Source organism: Onychostoma macrolepis, chromosome 08 (assembly GCF_012432095.1).
Source record: "Onychostoma macrolepis isolate SWU-2019 chromosome 08, ASM1243209v1, whole genome shotgun sequence".
Lineage (NCBI taxonomy): Eukaryota > Metazoa > Chordata > Actinopteri > Cypriniformes > Cyprinidae > Onychostoma > Onychostoma macrolepis.
Genome location: NC_081162.1, coordinates 25,180,880 through 25,197,499, shown reverse-complemented (window position 1 = coordinate 25,197,499; position 16,620 = coordinate 25,180,880). Strand labels below are relative to the sequence as shown.

Sequence of the window (16,620 nt, the reverse complement as noted above, 5' to 3'; positions counted from 1 at the left end):
TGACCTTGACAGCGGTGGCCTTTTGTCAAATTTTGAATACATAACATTCTCAGAAATTTGGCCAGCGGTCTGGCAAGCTTTTCTAAAAAATTATGAACAAACGTTCTTCATAATAATGATGCTAAAAAAAACAACAACATGATCTCACAGAATTCCGTGTAATGTTCACGGACTTAATTAACCTCCGAATCTGTGGTGGCATCACGGAATCGCCAAAAATTCCGTGATGGGCTCACAGAAGTGATACCAATGTAAGTCAGTGACAGGCATCAGCCGTGAACCACGCACGGATCCACTGCTTCAACACTTTCAATATGCCGACGCGATAATTTATCGTCATCATTATTGTTCAGAACTGGGTAGGTTTAGGGTAGGGGTGGGGTCAGGTACTCAACCTAAAATACTATGGATGACGCAAAATAATAATTATAATATGACCGCGTGGTGAACCATATGAACCGAACTCATATTTAAACACGGTCCATGCTATGTACACATGCTGTGTATGCATAGCTATCCTAATAAGTACAATTTTGGCTGTATTATTTGTGTCCCCTTCAAAAATTGCTCTTGAGAAATTTTATGTTTATTGCCCCCCCCCCCCTTCATTTTTAAATGAAAAAAAATGTATCATTCATGGAAAGTTTATTTATTTTTTTCCTGAAATGTCTTAGTTGGACATTCATCTAACGCTTTTTAAATGTTACTACTTAACTTCAGAAGGTTCAGAGAACATGCAAAATATTCCCATAATGTTCGCAATATGATAAAATGCAATGTTCCCCTCCATCACATAACCAAGAAAAAAAAAAAACATTTTTAAAGCATTTAAAAAAAAAAAAAAAAGGATGTTTTGATCATTGTGAGAACATTTAGAAATAACATTTTCATAATTGAAAAAATTTCTTAGAATATATTTTTTTAAATGGGAATGTTCTCAAAATGTTAGGACAAAAACATACATCTTTCATGGAATGTTTTTATTTTCAGAAATGTTTTAGTTAGAGATTTGTCTAATATTTTTTTTTTAATGTTGCTACTTGTTTCAGAATGTTTAGATCTAATTTTTTAAAAATCTAAATAAGAAGTTCATTTCATTCGTATAGCCATGATAAAAAAAGTAAATGTTTTTAAAAACATTAATTATTAAACGTTTTAAACGTTCAAAGAGAATTCAAAAATAACATTTTCATAACAGGAACATTAGCACAACATTGGTAAAACATATTTTTGTTAGCTACGAATGTTCTCAAATTGTTAGCACAAAAACATTATTTATACATTGTCCATGGTAAATATGTGTGTGTGTGTGTGTGTGTGTGAGAGAGAGAGAGAGAGAGAGAAACGTTTTAGTTAGACATTTGTCTTTTGTTTTTGTTGCTACTTGTTTCCGAGAATATTCAAAAGTAATGCTTCCATAATGTTTGGAAAATAATCAAATAGAATGTTCCCAAAAAAAAATGTTTAAATAAAAAAAAAAAAAATCTGTATATTCAGAATATTGAAAAAAAACGTTCAGAAATAATGATTTTATAACCTAATGGAAACATTAATAAAAATGCTTCTTCTTAGAACATATTTTTGTTAGACAAACAACACACGAAACTGCTTTCACACGCACTAAATGCACTAAAATGCCTCTTTTTTTATGCAACGTAGGCTTAATATAGAATGTTTTGTATTTACTACAGTATTCCACTTGGTGCAGCTAATGCTGTGCTATTACGTCTGTGAAAAATTATCTAGTGATTGTGGCTCAGATAATTTATCAAATAATGGAGAAGAGAGTTACAAGCAGCCATATATCCAGATGCAGCATGTCGTCAAGTGCACTTTCAGCGTTTAAAGAGCCGATGGATGGTGTCTGGATCGTGGCAGCAGAGTGATGCATGCAGACTGTCGCAATTTGGACTGTGCAGCATCATCTTCCACAATGTAGCACTCAGAACCAACCCACAAGATTGGAAATTGCACTTGGCACATTTTCTATCACAGACAGAACAGAATGTGCAAATAAACGGCTGTGATTCATTATATCAAATTCCACTTTTGATCTGTTTTTGAAAGTGCATATCATGGAAAATAGGACTATTTTGAAATAATTGGTGTCATGCCACTCCTTCCTCAGACCAATTATTGAAATTAAGCTTCAAAAATATGGTTTCTTCAGAAATCATCACAGTTAATGGCATCACAACTAAGTGCACATGATCACATATCAAAAGGCTAATCAACAACTTGGAAGTTTTATTGATGCGCAACTCTCACACAAAGAGGTTAGCCAATCATAAAAGAGCTAATCTGCATGTTAAATGTCGAGTTGCAAAAGCACCCTGTTTAAAAACAAATTACGTCTGTTTTTGGTGCAAGAAACTTTGACTTCCAAACAAAGCATAGAATATGGGCTCTTTAAATCAATGTGCCAAAAATGCTTTACAGCAGGGGTTCTCAACTAGTGAGTAACAACAGATCAGGGCTGATTGGAAAAATGTTTTTGAATGGAAATGATAACCTGCAACAGACCATATAGTCAGGAGTAGAAAAGACAGAACAATAAAAATCTTTAAGCAAAGCAGTTGAGAGCCACTGACTTGTATTAATGTATAGAGGGAAAATTTTAATTCAAAATGACTGAATGATTGACATTATTCTGTATGTCTCTCTCTCTCTGTGAACCTTTAGCTTTGGCCATACAGGTGACATCCACAGGACCACAGACGGTCAAGAAAGCCCAGGAGGAGAGTGTTACTCTGGGCTGCACATACACCTTGGGTGTTGCAGATGTCGGAGACCTGGACATTGAGTGGACACGCGTCAGTCAAGACATGACCCAGAAAGACGAGCTGGTGAGAGAGTGCTGAGAATACAGAATAGACATTAAAGCACATTCAAGCACATCCTGTATTGATACTCAGGCTTGTTTACTAGCATCTTTAAGAAATAGCAAAAATGAACATGGATCCGTCTTCTTTCGAAAGCATCAGAATGTGCTTAAAATACACTTCTTAAGATGTTTCTCAGAAGGCATAAAAGTAACTGGCAATGTGAAGCGACATCTATTTAAATAGCATTTTTAAACCGCTTTTATATACTCATATAAGGGTTATTTTCATTACTTTCAACTAAAACCAATATTAACTATAAAACTAACTCTCAATAACTAAAAAAACCCCACAAGTTTTGATAAAAAAAATGAAATAATGGTTAACTAAAATAAAATAAATAATGTCTTAATTTCTTAATAATGTATTATTATATATAATACAATATAAAAATAAAAATAATTGTATTATATTTAAAGCTGCAGTCCGTAACCTTTTTTTTTTTTTGATTAAAAATTATCCGAAATCAATATTTGAGCAAGTACATAACCAGCCAGTGTTCAAAACTATCGCCTCACTTTGGCCCGATTCACAACGGTAAGGCACAGGTAGGTTTTCGCGGGAAATTCGAGCATGGCACTGCGTCATTATGTCACGTCTCTAAACATAAAGAAGTTGTCCCGGCTACTAGGCTATCGCATGTGAGGATCCTGCAGGTGGTGGATCATTTATAGCCTACACAAAGTATAAAAATAAAAACTAATTCAAAATATTCATATAAACTAATAGTACATCAACAATACTCCCGGTATTACAGTTAACTAAATCTAGAACGATACTTGAAAAACTAATTAAAATAAATGATATATAAATTTAAATTACTAATCAATATAAGTTATAATAAAACTGAATTAAAATAAAATATAATGATTTTTAAATATAATAAAATATAATGAAAAATAATGAATTAACTATATAGATGTTTAAAAAACAAATAAAATGCCAAACAGCTAAATTACTAAAATTCGAACTAGAACTAAAAAAAATCTAATTTATTTTAGAAAACAGGGTGAATTCCCAAGTTAAAATAACAAAAAATTATAATAATTAATTTAAAAAAAAATTAATAACATCTTAATAATACTAAAATAACACTGACTGGTACTAAATGGTAATGACACTAAAATAACACTCATATTAATTGAGAGACTGGAATATTTGTCACACTGCATGACCATTTAAAGTGAACTATAAAGGAAGAAAGGTGCAAAGAAAGCAAGCTGTGCAGCTTTTCTTTATGTAACATCTGTTGTTTTTGATAAGACAAGAATGTAGGAATGTTTTCTCAGCTCCATGGAGATCACAGTCTCCACCTCATCAATCGTACCATCTTGATGGATTTTGTAATTTCCTCCCATTTCTACCTTGTCCAAACTGCTTTCCTGGGATGCATGTGGAGATTCTGAGAAATCCGTGCGTAAGGCTCCGTCTTAATGACGGCAGGTGGTTAGACCTGTTATATTAGATAAGACTCACTGAGCTGGGTTTCTCTGTCTGACAGATCTTATCCTACACTGGAGGGAAACAGTACCAGCTAGGAAGTCCAGACCTGATGAGTCGCTTTAAGTTTGTTGGTGACCCGAGCCGTGGCGACGCTACGGTCAGCTTTTCCAGCCTCAAGGTCTCAGACATGGCCACGTACCAGTGCAAAGTGAAGAAGACACCCGGCATCGATTCGAGGAAAGTGACTTTAGTAGTGATGGGTGAGGACGTGCACATTCTGTGACTCTGTTGACCGTTTCTGACACTCTTATCAAGCCACTGGGTTTCTGTTTTACCGGTTCTCTCCACCCTAGCCTGCCCCTTTCATCCAGTCTCTCATGATGACATGACTGGAATGGTAGGTGGGGTGGACGCTCTTTGTTCAAGACTGCCTCCTGTTTTCCTCTGCCAACCTCAGCCCAACCCCGCCACCTCGTCTGTCTAGAGACTCAATGATCTTCACGCTCTTGTAAAACTCTGGCTCAGTGCTGTAAGCCTTTAAGAGTCTAGTGTAATTATAGTTACATTTTTGGGCTAGCTTGTTTACATTTGATTTAAATGTTTTCTGTCGCCATGAGCACAGTTGTGTTATATTTCAGCGTACTAACCAGGCTATCGGCGTCGACACTGTTAGGGATTTTTAGAGACATGTTTAGAGTTCAAATAAGAAATCAAAAATAATTTTTAGTTTTAGTTTTACAGCTATAGATTTATTAGTTTTAGTTTTCGTTTTAGGTAAGTTTTTATTCCCAGTTAACAAAAAATGATTTCTAACAACAGAAAATAATAATGATACTTTTATAGTTTTTATTAACATTTTGAATTAGTTTTTATTTATATATTTTCTGAATTAGTTTGAGATTTTTAATATGTCTATATATTTTAATATGTCTAGTTTTTATTTATTTTTACTTATTTTTTAGTTTATTTAATACATAAAGTTAAACTAAATGAAAATGAGAAATGTTGCCCTGGCAGCAAACAGAAAGAAAGAAAGAAAGAAAGAAAGAAAGAAAGAAAGAAAGAAAGAAATTTTATTTATTTAAAATTTTTATTATATTTTATTATATCGGAGTTAACATTTATTTTATTTCAACTGAAGATCATTTTATGGTTTTAGTTTTAGTTAACTATAACAACAATATATTGACTATTGACAGTATATTTGTGACCGTTTTGCTGACAACATAAAATTAGGCAGCATTGTGAATCGTGCAATGCTTTTAATGCATTTCCATGTGGCCATTCAGTTTTCTAAACAGTGTGACACAAATTTCACAGTCCTTCCTCATCTTGCGATTTGCAGATATGAGAGTGTCAACATGAAAGTGCATTCATTCGCAACCTATACACTTCCTTAAATGTGACGCATTTCTACATGAAACTGGATAAGAGGGAAAAATTATTATGGCTTGATTTTATCTATGAGGAATAATTTAGATTGTTAAAAACTGTCAGACCTGATGTGAGGTTAAAGCATGTATGTCAAATGTCATAAATTAAAATAAATAAATAAGACTCAAATATTGAGCTAAATTTTTTTTTGCTCTATATTGTCCAGCCCTAGTAAATGTTACGGGTTCAAAACAAATCAGTTTGTTCCATGCATCGGTGATGTGATTTTGTCCATGACGTCTGATTCTTTTTGTTTTGGTTTATTTCAGTACGACCTTCACCCCCGAAATGCTGGGTGGAAGGTAGCGAGGAGAAGGGCGGAACCGTTTCGCTCCGCTGCAAATCTTCCCAGGGTTCATCCCCTCTAAAATATGCATGGAAGATAGAAAGTGGAAACATGCCACCAACCGCAACACAGAGTGAGTTCTCACCAGGTGTAGTGCAACACTACTCAGCAAATACTTCAAGCGAAAGTTTAATATTTGGTACCGCTTGAATAACCTGTAGCTTCAGGCCTGTGTGTTGTCAAGCCAAATACAGCTGCTATAGATGAAAACAAAAACATTTTTTGAGCCTCATAGCAACCAAACAAGTTTTTCTGTGTGCAATCTGCTGTAAACGACGCTGCAGGGCCTTTCGCAATGGCTGCACATTCTGAATGGCTCTTTTGTTTGAAGATCTCCAGACCGGAGAGCTGCTAATCAGAAACCACAGCGACAGCTACACAGGGAGGTACCTCTGTGAGGTCAGCAATGAAGTAGGCACTGAACGATGCACATACGCCCTTCAAGCATATAACCGTAAGTATGGGTGGGTCTGGAATGTATCAGCACACCTAAGCTTCGCTTAACGTCTGAATGTGAGCGCATCAGACAACAACATGTCAAATCGAGTGTCATGTCTCTGAGAGAAAGACAGCACAGACATTTCACAGAAAGACGAGGTATCAAAGAGGTAAACCAACAGAATTAAACCTGTGAACCAACTCCAGGGTAGGGCTAAAGTAGCCTAATGTTAGTGTAATCACACCATAAACCTGTCTTTTTAGTCTTTAAGTGCCAGATATTGGTGTCATGTCATTGAATTTGTATTTAATGTAGGGCTGCAAAACAATTAATCGCAATTAATCGCATTAAAAAAAAAGAGTTTGTTTCCATACTGTATACATTGTTTCCATACTGTATTCCATACTGTGTGTATTTATATATACAGTACATAATAAATATACAGAGTACACTCACATATAGTATGTAAACAAACTTTTATTTTGAATGCGATTAATCGCGATTAATCATTTTGCAGCCCTAATTTAATGTGATCACAATTTAATACAAAGCATTGTAAGTTATTAACTATAAAGCTTTCAATTCCATGCTTATTCAAAAGAATATTTGCATTATCAGTCACTGACTTCAGTCTATCGGTTTTTTAAAAACTCCCATTGTAATCCATGAAGCTGTCTACATTCTGAAACAAATTTCTTCCTTACATGGTATGAACATTTGCTTTTGTACAAAACTCAGGTGTTTCAGCGATGACTCATCTGAACGCTTTTGATTGGCTGTTGCATTCATAAGCTCAACAGAATCGCATGTGATTGGTTGTAATGCGCAATTGTAATTGTAAACACACCTAAAAAGAAATGTGATGCAACAGGAGCTGATCCAAATTTAATGCCGTCAACACTTTTAATTTATGAGTCATTTGTAAGTAAAAGTCTCTTTGTGATGGAGAAAGGTGATGCCAATCATCTTAAATCTAGAAATCCAGACATTCTCTTGTGTATTCAGCACATTTCTGTTCAGCGTTCATACCTCATATTCAGGGTAACTGCAGTAGCATATCTGTTTATAAAGGCCATTATGCAGTATGTGTCCTTGAATGAAATATGCAGACCTGCTCAATAGAGGATTTTGTGCCAACATATTATTTTCATAAACCTATTTATTCTCCAGATGATTTCGTAAGACTGAAGATTTTGTGAAACTTCAAATGCACTTTCAGATTAATTGTTTCTCAGGTTAAGCATGAGCCACTACATAATCTGTCTTTTATCTAAATCTTTTATCTCTAGCAACCAATAAAGCGGGACTGATTGCTGGAGCTGTGATTGGTGCATTGCTATTGCTGCTCCTCCTCCTTTTGCTAATCTGGCTCCTGATTTGCTGTTGCAACAAGCGACGCTATGAAAAAGAGGTCGCTAATGAGATCAGGTGAGATATTGCTGGTATATTATAAGTTGCAATGAAACTGAAGTAATGACCCCAAATTAAGAATTATATTGTGGCCACGATTTAACTAAAACAAGGGAAATACTTGATAAAATTTCTTGGTAAAGAATTCTTGGCCAGAATGAATATATTTTTTGTCTGCATGCATTGGTTGTTGATTGAATGTTGAAATGTGGGTGTTGCATTTAAAAATGGAGGCAGATGAACGAGAGCTTGCAGGGGCGGGTGATTGGAGAAGTCTAGTTTATGTCACCATATGTCGTTTTCACCAGAAGGTCCAGTTATATATATACTTTTTAATTATAAGCCAAAGTGATAACATGCATTATTAATGCCTTTGCTGTCTCTAGTCCAGAATATTAAGGAAAGCAGGAACGCATCACAGGTCAAAAGGGTCAAATTTAAACTAATAGATATCACCATACTGTACTTCAACATTTGATTAATCGCAGTACATTAAGACAACTGTTTTGTATCACAAGTTTCAGAAATCTTATTTTTAAATATGCAAATATAGATAGGAATGAAACTGTAAAGTTTAGTGTATGTAAGTTCTGCTAAAGTGTTGATTTCTGTAATCACTTTTAAAGATGTATATTGTATTTGAAACATCATTTTTGCAAAAGGTTGATGGACATATATTCCATATCTCCTGAAATGCAAAAACTCGTTGGTTATGTTGAGTTGACAAATTAAAAACTCCATGGTTCTGTATCACTCCGGCTAAATTACATATTTTGGCTTAAAAAGGGTGAAAATCACCAAAGCGCGCAACAACTTTGGGGTGCTTTTTTTTTTTTTTTTATTGTACAACATAAAACCTTTCCACCTATTTCAACCTAACAACTAAAGTTCAGTTGTTACTTGAAATTTAACCATAATCAACTTGATTGTACAAATCATTTCAACTCAAATTACATTAAACATTCAAAGTTGAATTTCATATAACTTATCAAAATAAGTTTTTTGATGAGTTAGAATAATGTAAAAAAAATAAATAAATAAGTTGCCATGACTTACTGATCATATTTTTTTACAATAAACATGTAAATTTTAAGGGGGGATTTTTGGAAATTCCATTCAAAGTCTTTTTGGCTCAAAAACCTAAGCAGTTTGAATAGGCTCAACACTGGCATACTGTCTGACTACATGCTCAAAAGTTTCCCTTAGGCAGCAGAAGTAGATCATAGTTGAAAATGTTTCACAACAAATCATAGGTAAAAACCCTTCTGACTAATCAGCAATACTGGTTATTCATCAATCACAGCCACACCCAATAATTATTATCTCAACTGGATTCGTCCCAGATATATGTATGTGACCTCTTTCTACTTCGGCTCTACTTTAAATACAAATTTGGATAACATCAAGTGACATGTTCCTTTCCTCTACCTTATTTTAGGGAGGACGCTGCAGCTCCAGAGAGTCGCCCGGGAAGCCGTAACTCCAGCTTCCGTTCTGTAATGAATTATCGTGTCCATCCGGGGATCCATTACAGCTCTGTGGGCAAAGCTGATGTCGCACGGGTCGGACCCGGTCGCAGCAGTACCCACACAGAACGCAGCCGAGTCCAAAGGGAAGCCAGCATGCTTGCGTCTGATCACAGGCCTCCGCTCAGATACGACAGCAGATATGGATACCCTGTATAACCACCAACGTCCTGCCAGGGGACACAGCACTGAAAAGATTAAACTCACTCAAAAGATGCAATACTGTGCAAGACCAAGGCAAGATTGGAGGACATTAAAACTGCACAGAAGAATATTCAAATTTTCCTATTGTTCAGGATAGAGGTCTGCTAATATATTTGTATAGTTGTGTTGATGTATTTTTGTATGATTGTTTTATAAGCATTTAGGTAAATTGTGCTCATGGTATTAATTGGAATATATTAAACTAACAAACCTTTTAACTTCTTTATAACAATAAATTCAGTCTTTTAAGACTGATAGTAAGAGATTTAAAGTGTCATCTGAGTGCTTGCTTACAAGAGTGATTAAAATATCCAATTATATTATATAACATTATATAAAAATAATGATATTTTTATTTGAATAAAATTTTTACAAATGTTCAAGATTAGATTATTTAAAAAGCAAAACAAAACTAAAAAACTAAATTATTAATTCCCCCTGACCCATATGCAAATTTTGTAATAGGAAATGTTCTTATCATCAGAGCAGTTTTAAGGACTTTATTGCACAGGACTTTTTTTATTAATTTTTTTTTTTTTTTAGTTCAAAAAGAGCTAGCTGTCTGAGCTTGACATGTTGAAACAATATACCATGTCCCCATCCTGTTCCCCCCTCAAGTCAAATTTATTTATGTAGCGCTCTTCATAATGGACAATATTTCAAAGCATCTTTGCTGAAAAATATTGCAATAATAATGCCTCAAATTCCAGAAGGTCCTCATTTGGAAGTTCAATTAAAAGAAAATTATATCGTAGTATGTTTTTCTGTAAACCTCAGCAAGTAAGCCAAAGGCAAGGAACGAAAAACTTCACAAGGTGTCAGAAGTGGAGAAAAGGCAAAAACCCTGGGAGAAACCTCAACTTTTCTGTCAGTTTTCCACCATCCTGAAAACATCCTTAAAAATATCCTTAAAAACAGCTACTGTGGTATAGACACTGAAAAGCAGCAAGAGGCCAAAGTTTGTACATCAGTTTACGTAACTGGAAGTAAAAAAATAGCGCTCTTGTGCGAACGCCCCCTAACGGCTGAAATAAAACTTTTAAAATCTGAACAGATTTTTAAACACTACTGTAGGCATCATACATTTGCCAACATGGTAAATGGTTGCAGAGGAAAAACTGGAACAACTTTGGGTAGGTTTACATGATAACTTTTGTACTAAAAATGCAGAGGTTTTTCTTTCATTTTAGAAAAATTTCACATACAGACAACAATGATCCTAAGACAAATTAAAACACTGTGTAATTCATACCAGGCCACTAGTTGGTGATGGAAACTGGCACTCTGAAATCCGTTTTCAAAAGTTTGTTTTCAAGCCCCCAAAATGTCATTGTCATGTAAATGAACGGCCAAAACACATAAAACGTTTTCCGTATGTAGTTGATTCACACACTACCAGACTTTCAAGCTCAACTAGTGTCAACTTGTCCAGACTGCAAATCTGTCCTAGAGTCCTAGAATATTAAGGCAAGACATGACAGATGAATTAAGTCAAATTAAACTAATAGTTATCACCATACTTCACCAGTTGATTAATCGCAGTACATTAAGACAACTGTTTTGTATCACAAGTTTCTGAAATCTTATTTTTAAATATGCAAATATAGATAGGAATGAAACTGTAAAGTTTAGTGTATGAAAGTTCTGCTAAAGTGTTGATTTCTGTAATCACTTTTAAAGATGCATGTTGTATTTGAAACATCATTTTCACAAAAGGTTGATGGACATATATTCCATATCTCCTAAAATGCAAAAACTAGTTGGTTGTGTTGAGTTGACAAATTAATATGTTGTTACATACTGGCTAAATTACATATTTTGGCTTAAAAAGGTGAAAATCACCAAAGCGCACCAACTTTGGGGCGCTATTTTTTATTTTATTTTATTTTATTTTTTTGTACAACTTAAAAACGTTTCAGCTATTTCAACCTAAAAAACAACAACAACAACAAAAATGTTTTCCATATTTAGTTGATTCACAAGACGTTCAAGTTGCTCCAACCAAACTCATGTTGCTAGGAGACGTTTTCTAAAATCAGCTCCAAATATTAAACATGTTTCATGTCCTCAGACTGGATGAAATCAGAGTCTGAAGCAACAAAATGAGTTGTGTGTGTACAGAGTTTGTGCCCACCATACACAAAGTGATTTTCTGTGAAATCTGTCAAGCCCAACTGCCCGAACTGACTCGTCCAGACTGCAAATCTGTCCTAGAGTCGTGTTGTGTGCTCCAGACTGAAGTTTACCTCAGATAGATCAAACTTGACTGTCAAAGGAATTTCTGTGGATTGTTTGCCAGCGATGGATTTGTGTTGAATGATATGAAATAAAATAATGTTTTCTAAAGCCACTTTTTTAAATGTATATTCTGCTTTAATCTGCTGCAGTAATGTTTTTAATTTGTTAAATATTTGTACATGTAATGCATTTAAATTAGATTTTTTTTTAAAAAGCAATGACAGCCATAATGTTTTATGTCACTGGCACAGCACTGAGTGACTGAAATTAAATCAGGTTAAACTTTTTGTTTTTCTTTTTTTACATTTTGAATTATACCTTATTTTTATATTTTCTGTTGCCACTTTTAGTATCTTTGGTTCTGTTGTTTTTATAAGTTTTGTTTCGTTTTTATTTATTTTAGATTATTTAGTTTGGACTATTTTAGAACTTTAAGAAGTGTTGCCTTGCAACCAGCTGAAATAAAAACTGTTTTCACATTTTGTTTTAGTTAACATTTATTTTGATTCAAGTAACCAAAATAGCTGTGGTTTTAGTGTTGCATGGTGGTGATTGCATTCATAAAGGCCTCCATTTCTAATATGTTTTTTTTTTTTTTTTTAGTTTCTGGCTAACCGTTTTTCCCTTGTGATACACTTGCATTGAGAAACATTCAGTTCAAATCAGCAGTGTGATTTGGAGATGATGAGAAGGAAATTGTTTGCTCTGTTTGATTTGCATCTGTCTCTAATAGGCAGGTCAATCAATACATTGTAATAGTGTTGTGCAAGAGCGCCCCCCGGCTGCAGTGACACTAGCCCGCCTAATGCTCCGTTCAGCTCCAATCAATTTATTTATTTTCTACTTTTCTCACAGAGTTGTTTGACTAATAACTTATGAGAAAATAGGTCTGGACTAGATGGAAAATCAGAAGCGTGTGGGAGAACGACATGAAAGGATGTTTGAAATGAAATTAAGCGCATTTACACGGCGTGTTTCAGGGACACATACACAGTGTTATTGTCTTGTGACAGACTGAACGCACATGAATTCACATTTAATTGCACAAAGCGAGCACGATTTTCCTTGCCAAGGTTCATTAGACACGAAAAATCTACATTTTTATGCAAAGAAAACCAAGAAAGAGTACAATGATTTTCCTTGAAAACCATAATTTTTACACCAGCTTAATTTTCTGAAATCAACGCGAGAGCAAAATCATGGCTATTCTGGCTTGTTGCCAAGACTGCCGGTTGCTAAGGAGTTTTGAGTCGAATGGCACATTGCTCAATTGTTTCTAGGAAATTGTTTTAAAGAGTACACCTTCAAGCCTCATATTCAGGACTTTTCAATATACATCTAATATACATCTTTAAAAAAAAAATGGTGCATGATTGCTTTAAAAATAACAGCAGGTAATGTGAGTCATTATTCACAAATGGTCCAAGGTGAGTTACTAAACTTGGCTATGCAATGATTCACTAAGACAATTTCTAGATTTTGTATCCGATTTCAATCCAGTAGAATGGCTCAAGTGCATTCAGTAAAGCATGACTGTATCCAATACGAGCAAAAAGCTCAAACTAATGGCTTCCTGACAGAAAAGGCATTGTTATTAGGCACTATGAGATCATTTCTGCTGGGATAGATCAGGTTTTATCTACTCATCTGTTGTTTTATGGCTCATTCCTGTTCCTGTAGCATTTGAACCCTATAACTTAAGAAATGAATATGCTTGTGATGTTTTTTAAAGAAATACCATGGTTTATTTAGCCTAGACCAGTGCTTCCCAAACCTGTCCTGGAGGACCCCCTGCCCTGCACCTTTTTTTGTATGTCTCCCTAATCTAACGCACTGATTCCACTCATCAGCTCGTTAGTAGAGACTGCAAGAACTAAATTGGGTGTGTCTGATTAGGGAGACATACAAAATGTGCAGGGCAGGGGGTCCTCCAGGACAGGTTTGGGAAGCACTGGCCTAGACAATGGCAGGAAAATTAACAGAATGATACAATGGATATTAACTTGATATTTTGATTCTATTATAATGTTTTCTGTTATTTTATCTGCTTCAAAGTGAGACAAGCCAACTAATGCCACAAATTCTCCATAATTCATAGAACAGCCTATACTGATTTTGTGGGTTGGTGCTGTTTGTCCCTCTGAAATTATGTCACTTCCTGAAGGATGATGTCGGTAAGACACATTTTAGTGAAATGGATTTTTACAAAGAAAACCTATAAAAGAATTAAACATATGTTTGTGCAGAGAAACAAAATGATCAAACTGAAATATTTCCCAATAACCTGTTTTTCATGTTATAAATGAACATCCACACAAATTAAATGACTTACAATCCACCCAGTTCTTAGTTTAAAGTGAAATTTTGATTAAAGAAAACTAATTCACATGACTCCATCTTTTAAAAATAGTCAATTTAATATTTTCTCCAGCATATTAGGATGAGGACATGAAAATGTACCATTAATCTTCTTCAAAAGGAACTATAGTTGTGTGTTTGTCCAATTAAATCACTTTTGTATCGGTCTATATGAATGCATTGTGATTTATTATTTAATACCCATAACAGCTTTCATGGTTTATGAGATGTTTGGATTCACAAACAGAATGCTGTAGGTTCTCCTGATTATCCGAGGCTTTAATCCGACGGATCTGTGGGTAAATTGTCAGGGTCATGTAAGTATTCTCACTATCAGAGGAAACCGACTGCTGGGTTACTAAGGAAACGAGAAGACGTTTGGCTCAAGGCAAGGACCGCTGGAGGTGTTCGAATGTTTTCAGCAAAATTAACAGAGAGCCCCGGAGTTCGTCAAGAGCAACGTGCTTGCTTTGGCCGTGTTATCTGCTGCATGTTAAACAGCAATATTCCAATTAAGGCGCATGTGAATGTCAGGCGAGCTATATTTGTCTTGTGAATGAGGTGCAGTCTTTCTCAGGACTCCATCTCCTCTGTAATGTGTTTCGGTGGTAGGTGTGCTAGTCAAATAAAACCTCTGGACATCCAGGGTGCATTAGCACAGGAAGGACGGGTGCAGGCAAAGCAGTTTGACCGCCACAAAATTTGGCTTCGATTTACATTGGGCACATCTGAATAATTATACGATATGATTTCATAATGAGAACAGCAGGTTTAAGCAGATGCCATTGAGCATATGGCATAGAAACAAAGATTAATACATATTAAAATCTCAGTCTATTTCCTTCCAATCCTGAATATGTGCCTACAGCCCTGTTAAAATGTGTTTAAAAAGGTCAACCTCTAATAAATGTTCATCTGCAACCTATCAGTCTGGAATATTTAACGCAATCATTTATTTTTGGTGTGAAAGAGGCCAAATTTGTATATTTTCCCCTTCTTAATTGTATTCTGTAATACCCATCCTGAAAAACAGACAGACAGACAGATAGATAGATGGATAGATGGATAGATGGATAGATAGATAGATAGATAGATGGATAGGTAGGTAGGTAGATCGATAGATATACTTTTTTTTTGTCGTATGGGTTAACGCCCAATTGCTGAATTGCATAAATGCTCTAATCATCAAAGTAAGCACATGCTGTTATGTTACTGAATGTAAAATTGTGTCTCACAACATAAATCTTTGTATCAGAAAGCAAATGACTTTTCAACATTTTACCGTCTGTTTGTGCATGTGCACCTGTATAGATGTGCATCTGAGTGTAAAAAAACAAAATGACAAGCCCACCAGCCCCCTGATTGCCATTTGAGTTGAACCACAATATCTGGATGGTGGTTAAAATGCGTAGTCATGTTTCTGTGCCATAAAACACGCTGCTTTAAATATGGTTATGGTCAGCGTATGAAATCATCCTTCAAATCTGGCTTCATAGCTGGCGGATAAAAGTCAGTCTGCTATTGTCAAGAGCTTTCAGCACCAACCATAGCAATTCGGGGTTCAATTTTCTCCCTATCATTTACTATTTCTTAAAAAATGCATTTTGCCATGACGACAGAACATCATTTTCTGGCATTTTTATCTCCTAAATGCACGAGGAGCTTGAGCACAGTGAAGATGAGAGAAAATATTTAAGGCCTCCAAAACAAGGTACTTAAATGGTGTTTTTTGAAGGAATTATAACTATTTTTAGTGTGTGCATGTTTACAGGAAAATGTATGCGCTCATATTCATGATGTATAGTGTGTCATGTTTCTCCTAAAATTTCTTTGAAGAAATGCGAGTCAGTAGTTTTCAAACAGCTGGAAAAGAAATGAAATGTCTAGCAGGTCGGAACATTTGATCTTTTTTGATGAGAAATGTTTGAGTTGATAATGAGTTCTCTGACCTTTGAGTGACTTTTTTTTAAAAGGCTTATATTTTTCGAGTTTAGTTTTCATTTTCATTTTAAAATAATGTTGTTGTGTGTCCTTTTGTTTTTTTTTAAAGATTTTTAAGATTTCTTTTTAGCTTTACTTTTATTTCAGTTTTTGTACTTCACCATAATCTTATTTTCAGTTAGTTGCCAAAGGCAGCATTTCAGTTTTTTAAATGTAATTTGAATGAACTGTAATTAAAAATGTAAATCTAATGTTTTTATTTATGTAATTTTATTTTATTTTAATAGCTTTAGTTAACAATAAGACTGGTTTACAGAGAACATGTATTCATATTAATTTATGTGTGTGTATAACTTGTTTTAATTATATATATATATATATATATATATACACACACAC

General features: G+C 34.7%; 1 protein-coding gene across 2 annotated transcripts in view; it reads left to right on the top strand.

Annotated features, from left to right (window-relative positions):
• Positions 1-11,480, top strand: part of vsig8b (V-set and immunoglobulin domain containing 8b) — a 15,072-nt gene extending 3,592 nt beyond the window's left edge. For both annotated transcript variants that reach the window (XM_058783795.1, XM_058783796.1), the window contains 6 exons: positions 2,683-2,846; positions 4,384-4,585; positions 6,029-6,178; positions 6,437-6,559; positions 7,834-7,972; positions 9,393-11,480. In XM_058783795.1, coding sequence (XP_058639778.1) covers positions 2,683-2,846; positions 4,384-4,585; positions 6,029-6,178; positions 6,437-6,559; positions 7,834-7,972; positions 9,393-9,639 — 1,025 coding nt within the window. In that variant the 3' untranslated portion in view covers positions 9,640-11,480. The remainder of the gene's footprint in view (positions 1-2,682; positions 2,847-4,383; positions 4,586-6,028; positions 6,179-6,436; positions 6,560-7,833; positions 7,973-9,392) is intronic.
• The last annotated feature ends 5,140 nt before the right edge of the window (positions 11,481-16,620 follow it).